Raw genomic sequence first — 7,876 nt, forward strand, 5'->3', positions numbered from 1 at the left:
ACCACATGTAAAATGATCATTTTACTCATTATTTTTTTCTTTTCCACAATATAAGCTTTTTGAGAGTTTTTTTTTTTTTTTTTTTTTTTTTTTTTTTTTTTCTTTCAAAAACCTTTTCAATGAAAAAGCTCTTACGATTTTAAAATGCTATTTGTTAGAGTATGAATTGAAATTTGGTGCTCCGAATAGATACCTCAACCGATAACTAAGTGAAAAACACACATGTTGATTTCGAAAGGATTTCAAAATTCTCTTATTTTTATACTTCTCATATATATTCTTGCATTTTCGCATCCTCAAAATTTGCTTTTCTCTTAATTTCCTGTTCTCGTAAATGTTGTACACTCTAGAAGAAAATAAACCCAATATCGATTGAAGTATACTCACAAGTCTTGATTATGTTGATGATACTCATAGTGGTACAAATCACATAAATAGTGGTACACATCACATAAAACTGTCAACAAAACCAAACACACGACATTGACATATAAAGATTAATAATTAAAAACTCCGTTCATTGCCTTTAACCACAAACGATATCTCTATAGTTTCTGTTACAAATCAAACCCCTATGAGAACAATGTGTTCATCATACATATAAGCCATGATCACAATTCACAATTCTTCTGGATGCAAAATTCATCAACTAATCCAATCCACAACCCACAAAAGATCACCTCTAAAACTACAGAAATAAAAAATATAAAAAAAAAAAAGACGCAAATGTTGAAGTAGACTCACCAAAGGGGCCATCAGAAAAATAAAACAGCCTCACATTCTTCATGTGTTAACAATCATATCAATTTTGTTAAAATGATATCTCTGTGTACTTTGAAATATTAAGCCGTTCCTGAAAGAAATTTGACAAGATTCATAAGGAAAACAAGATTTGGTTTGTTGGATCAAGTAAATATGGTTCAGATTCAGTATAATTAAACTAAGACCCTGTTTCTTTTTTATCTCATTGAGTACGATATGGATAAAGTTATTTGGGTAAATGAAATGGAAAATAAAATAGAAATGCAAGAAATAGCAAACATACTTTCATTGTGATTTGTATATTATAGCATCCTATTTTCATTTCTTAGTATTATGGCCTTCTACTTTAAAAATTTATCCAATTGTAGCAATGTCATCCAAATACAATGCTATAATTGGGCATCTTTATCAAAATACAATGTCCTAATAACAAAAAATATATATATTGTACAAAGCTATAATTAGGTACACTGCTTTTTCTTGCATTCTAACAAAATTTTAAACTTAGGATGTAATGGGTAAAATTCCGTTTCCTTGACTTTATCTATTAAGTCGTTCTTTCTACATTATGTCAAAAAGTAACACTCATATATAGCTTACTAGATTAAGTCAAATCCCCATTAAGTCCATTAAGTAAAAAAAAGAAACAACACTCGTAAGACTTAAATTGGAAAGACCAAATAAGGAATCAAACAAATTTACCTCCGAATACCGAACATGATCATTCCGCACATTAGAAGTTTTCACAATCGTCTCCCATTTTGGGCCATTTTTATCACTCTTCTCAATCGAACCCCGTTCCACCTTCTTATGAAACGGACTCCTTAAACTCATCTTTTTCCAAAGCCATGATTCCGATGGCGATTTAGGCAATGGAGGGACACGAGGAACTTCGGAATCATCAACACCGCCATTTCCCTCAACCTTATCATCATCGGGAATCACATTTGTTGGTTTCCCAATCCAATCTATGTACAACGTTTTCTCAGGAACCGGAGGATTTTCATGAAAATTACTTTTTACATTAAATGAAGGGCATGTTTTAGGCTTATTAACTATATGATGATTTTGAACGTCTTTTGGAACTCCGAGAAAGCGGGCCCCATCATGGAACGGAGACCGAGGTGATTCATTGCGGTATGGAGATATCCGACCGCTACGAGACATGCCACGAGAGGGAGATGATGGGAGTGAGTTGCCTGACCGAGCTAATGGAGTTGATTTACGGGTTTCCGGGACTTCTTTTGATCGCGTTTCGGCTCTTTTTCGAATAACTGCGTCCATTGCTTGCTGCAAAGAGGGAGGTTTTCAACCAATAGCAAATTTAGTGACTTAAATCGATTAAGAAAAGATTCTTAGCAAGATTCATGATAAAATGCACAAGTTTTTTTAAACATGCAAGGGGCATCTTACTTTTATTTATATGTTTATTATAGCATTGTGCTTTTATTTTTTCCAATTAGTACAATGTTGTAATTGCTATACACAAATAAGTGGAATATTTTTTTGCATTCAGCCCAATATATAATACCATTTTTTGTTAAATGCAAGAAATAGCAACGTATTTTCACTGTTTTGTTTAATATAGCAATTTACTAACGTTTATCCTTATTATAGTATCGCACCTTGAAAATCTACTCAATTATAACAATATCATCTAAATACAAAGAAATTTCACAGATACAATTGTGTAGATTTGTCAAAGCATAATATGCTGATAAGAAAAAAAAAGTACAATACTAGAATTGGGTGGATATTTGAATGTAGGATGTTATAATAGACAAATTCATGAAAGTATTTTACTATTACTCGCATTTTGCCTATCTTTTACAAAATTTAACCATTATAAAAATCGACTTTGAAAAATCCAAAAATGTCATCAAAAAACTAAGCAATTTTTGTTGCTATAGTTTGGTAGATTCTTTAAAGTATAATCTTCTAAAAAAAATAAGTAAAATGCCATAATCATGCTAGATTTCTCAAAGTATAAAAAAAAAAAAAGATATTTAATTTCTCAAATAAAAAACCAAGCAATTTAGCGCTAACCTTTTCGATACTCGGAGTTAGCGGTCCACTGTAAGAAGTTCTTCGCGAGAGCCGTGGAATCGGACCCGGTGAATCCGGAGTCTTTGTTTTCGGACCCGGAGTTGGATTCGAGAGACAGGAATTACGTTTTGTGCATATTCGTGGAAGGAAAAAACTAAAACCCTTTTTGCTCGATTTCTTCTTGGTGTCATCAATCACATTGATTTCTTTATCAATTTCATGATTATAAGGTGAAACTGAAGTAATCGGGTATTTTTCAAGCAACAAAGGCCTGAGTTCCCCACTATAAACCTTCTTAACATACTTCGGAGGCTCAAGAACAGGAGCTTCTTGCTTTTTTGCAACGTATTGTGGGGTTTCAACAATCATAGATTTTGCTGCAGGTAAAAACCGATTCATCAGATAATCACGAGTTTGTAAATCTGAGGAAAACGATCCTGAAGATTCCAAATCGCTGTTTTCTTCACTGAAATTGCAGGAAAACGACATGGAAAGTGTTTCAATGGCGTCAGGAGGAACATCGTCTGATGATTGGTCGTCAATCGGGAAATTTTGGATGTTTTTTTGTTCTGATTTTTTTGGGTATTTTGCTTTTCCGGGGATTTGTTCCCAGTTGAACGGAATTGCTGCTGGTTTTGTGTCTTCTGGTTCGGGTTCCCACTGAGATTTAGGAACTGGAAGGGATTGTTGTCTTGTTGGTCTTGATCTTCTACTGGAATTGTTCGATAATCCTTCTAATTTCGAAGAGGTTGTTGATAATCGTCTAACTGAGAGTAAAGGCGCATTCAAATCGAGCTGTTTTTCATCCATTTTTCCAGCTTTTGATGTTCTTCAAGTGTTCCCCAGATTATGTAAACTAGAAATTCAACAAGAATGAGAAATTTTGTAAGTAATAATATGATTCCTCAAAGTTTGCAGAAATATAAAAAGAAAACAGAGGAGAATTCCGAATCCCATACTTGGCTTTAGAAAAAAGGAAACCCGGGAAAACCCTAAAAGATGATGAGAGCATATAACTTTATGGGCATTCAAAATTTGCAGAAAAATATGAATGTAATTATGCAATGTGTTCTTGAATCATCAACAAGAATACAAAGATACAGTTATAAAGATAAGGATTTCACCCAACTGCTAAAAAGTACAGAGGATGAAAATTTGCTAAAAACAGAAACTACGAAAGAACGAAAATTCCAGACAAGAAAGCTGCAAAATTATGCTCCAAATCACATTAAAAAAAAAAAAAAAAAAAAAGGAAAGATTATAAATATGCTCCAGATTGGATAAGATTACATGTTTATATGTCGTTCTTGGATAAAATGAAGTTATAACCGAAGAACAGGGGAAGCTGCGAAACTGACATTCTTCAAGAAACCCATTTCCGAAAATGGGAAGTTAACCCAAACAGATAGATTGTGTTTGCGTACAAATGGAATCTTCAAATTTAGAACCCAGATTGTGTTCTTGGTGATGAAGAAGAAACAGAAAATGTTGAGAATATTGAAAAGAAAAAGGTATATGTGGTTTCTTACTAGTAATGGAGAAAACAGGGTTTAGTGGCGAAATCTATGGCCGTGAATGATGGCGAAACATGAGGAGAGGAAAGAGTGAAGTGAGGAAAATATGGAGTAGTGCCACTAGTCAAGGGGTAAAGTGGGGTAGGGGTGGGTGGGTGGGGTGGGTTGGGGTAGGGGGTAGGGGTAGTATGAACCCCTCTTGAGTATGAGTAGGCTTTTAAACTTTAGCTAAATCACAAAGTATCATGGGTGGGGTTCATATGAGACCAAAAAGAGATGTGGTAGGATGCTTTTGTTTAATTTCCATCTCACCCATTCTAAATTTTAAAAGAGGAAATTTGACAAAAGAATAATCATTATTATTTTTAACTTTAATTTCATGAGTGTGCAATATATTTTTGTTTTTTTAAATTGATATAATAATATATTTATTTTTGTTTGTAAATTGATATGATAATATATTTTATTATTTTTCAATATAAAGTGTATTTGCTTACTTTATGATAGCATTTTATTCTAAAATAATGATGTATTGTAAAATAAATAAAGTGTTCAACATTAAACCTTATTTGCATTAAAAATAACAATATATTTTTAGTACCACTACATGGTGTATATTGGATAACATTCTCTAATTATAATTTGATTAATATTCAAAACTTTTACTATTATTATTGACATAGTCTAAAAATATAGTTTACCTACTAAGAAAAAATCATAACTATATGGACTTTTCAAAGCATGTGATACTTTAATAAGACGATGAATGAAAATACAATGTTTAATAAATAAATAAAATATAATGTTATAATGCATAGATAAATATAATCTATTATTATCTTTATCTATCTTATCAAAAGAAGCAAAGTTATATTACTTTTACTTATGCAAGCTAACATGTACTTTTTGTTTAGATAAATTTCATAACATAACATCATTTAATTTTCCACCAACAAAAAGATTATTTACTTAATTTTTTTTTATATTTAAAATATTTATTTTATATCTAATAATTATACACCGACTACCCATCAAATTAAAGGAATCAAATTTAAAATATTTTGGTAGGAAAGATTGATTGTATTGGTTGTTTTTGTGATTGAGTAAATGTATGAATGGCACATGTAACAAGACGAAAGTGTTGATATAAAGAAGAGACAGTTACGTCCAACGACTATCATAGACCCGACCAACTGACTGCCCTTTTCGTCGTTTAATTTACGCGCCAAAGAATTTAACATTTCACACCCTTCTACTTTTTCATAATATCAACTTTAGACCCCTGCCTCCATGCGGATGGTTTGACTGGGCATTGCATGTGACATGTGGACCCATGAATAGTACAAAATTTAGGTCGAGGTGAGGTCGCTTGCGCAATTTAACTACATTATGAATTGATGTTAAATAAATGTTAATTACATTTGTAGGAAAAAGTTTGTTATATCATATTTAATCGCAATAAATAAATAAATATTGGTATTTTAATAGTTTGTCTTTTAAAAAGTTCGTAAAAGCTGTTTACTTCATCTCAAAGCCAATATAATATATTCTGACAAAGGTTTTAAACCAAGCATACATTTTTGTATAGAGTAAAAGTATAAGGTCTAAAATCAAGATACTTGATGAAACACAATTTTAATTATTTGGTATTCATAAACCATGATAGTTAAGTTGGTAAACGACGACACGACATTATAGTTTTTATATAATAGGAACATGACACGACTCGGTGTTGTGTTTTGTTTACTAACACGAAAACAACCTGATTAAAACATAATAAAATGACCGACATAACAAACACAGAAAAGATAAATAAAAAAACATTTAGTATATTTAATTCAAAAATAATGTTACAAAAATGATAAATAGAAAACGTTGACAAAGATAGGTTAATATCGTGTCGAATCTTGAATACGACACGACATCGTGTTTTTACATTTAACATGAATATGAATTCAAATTTCAGTTGTGTCTCAATTTCGTTTTGTGTCGTGTATTTTTATCGTGTCGTGTAATGAATTTCGAATTTCAATTTCGTCTCAACCATTGATTTTAAACGAGTAAGAGGAAGGGAAAAGATCAATAAAATGAAAAAGAAGAAAGCAAGAGAAACAAATGAATTCAAACACTAAAAGAGTAAAAGGCAACTATTTTACCCTTTAAATGTTTTTATTCAAAGGTATCAATATCATACATAAGTTGTGTTGTTTATGTATGAGTTTTGTCAAGCAGTCAAACCAGATTTTCCTATAATAATTAGTAGACATAATTTTTACAATTAAAAATTATCTAGGTAAGTCTTGATATATATGAAACTGTGCAACTCAAAAATTATTTTAATAGAAAAATAACAATGTATTTTAACTGTTTGCAAATATAAAGGTCTGTATTTATTATTCATAATTATAACAATATACTTAGTATATTGATTACTTAACATGTTGGATAGTCGCCTATCAAATATTTTCTTGAATTGTCAAAAACATAGACATGGTTTTCTTATGAAGTGTAGACTTGGCGCAATTCACAGATTCGAGTCCTCAACATTACCTTTTAATATAATAATATTGTTATAATTAAATATTTGTTTAGTATGCTACGTTTACTATTTCTCTCATGTTGTATATTCATGTAACTTTTGTATGTTCGTAATAGTGTCTATTTGTGTTTGTAGTATCTAATATAATCACTATAAGCCGGAAATTAGAGCTTGGTTTTCTTGTATCTTATGATTTCTGTTATAGGATATCTAGGTATGGAAACTTCGGGTAGCAAGGATCAGGGTCGGTCCTGAAAAATTAAATATTCTTAAAGACCCAGGACAAACAAAAATAATGGTCCTTATCTTTATTATTATTTTTTATTTTTAAATAAGAATATATAATTAAAAAATCCGGTCTTGTTTAACTGCTCATTTTGTCACACCTCAACGCCCCCCATTGTAAGGATCGATCATCAAGCATACATGTAGAAACTACTATAAAAAAGTATGTTTAGAGGTGCAAATGTAACACCCCAAACTCTAATACATAATATACACACAAAAGTTCATGTTAAGAACATTAATTATACAACGTGGAGTATTTCATATTACAACAATTATAATAAGATGTACCAACAATTGTAGCTAAATCACAAAGCTATATAATAACCGAAACGTATGTTATAGAACTTCAAAACAAAATTGATATAAACATCTAACTTCTAAGTCTTATTATGTCATCTTTAAGCTCAACTACTTTTTTACCCTTACTACTAATACATGCACCTACCATCATAACTTATAACAACCACAAAAAGCTACAAAAAGCTTAGTGAGTAACTAATATGACCTTCAATACAATATCACTAACAATAATTATAAACATGTGAATAAGACAACAGGATAGCTACATTAAACAATATAGTACATTCTAAATCAAGAAGTAAATACGTTTCGTTTGTGTTTTGAGTGATCAGCACATAGCCATCCCCAAAGGGGACCAACATGAATACAATGCCTACATGACGATAATCCCAATAATTTTTAAATATTTTATACATAATGGACCTAA

General features: G+C 31.0%; 1 protein-coding gene across 2 annotated transcripts; it reads right to left on the reverse strand.

Moving 5' to 3' along the window:
* Positions 1-466: 466 nt before the first annotated feature.
* Positions 467-4,470, reverse strand: LOC111885007 (uncharacterized). 2 transcript variants are annotated; one of them, XM_023881312.3, is made up of 4 exons: positions 4,338-4,470; positions 2,809-3,664; positions 1,465-2,052; positions 467-853 (listed from the first exon to the last, which is right to left on the reverse strand). In XM_023881312.3, exons 2-4 carry the CDS (start codon positions 3,616-3,618, stop codon positions 812-814), a joined length of 1,440 nt encoding a protein of 479 aa, XP_023737080.1. In that variant the 5' UTR covers positions 3,619-3,664; positions 4,338-4,470; the 3' UTR covers positions 467-811. The 2 variants fall into 2 exon arrangements, with proteins under 2 accessions (XP_023737080.1, XP_023737075.1); XM_023881307.3 differs by having other exon boundaries at positions 4,099-4,412.
* Between the last annotated feature and the right edge of the window lie 3,406 nt (positions 4,471-7,876).

The sequence above is a fragment of the Lactuca sativa genome, chromosome 4 (assembly GCF_002870075.4).
Source record: "Lactuca sativa cultivar Salinas chromosome 4, Lsat_Salinas_v11, whole genome shotgun sequence".
NCBI lineage: Eukaryota > Viridiplantae > Streptophyta > Magnoliopsida > Asterales > Asteraceae > Lactuca > Lactuca sativa.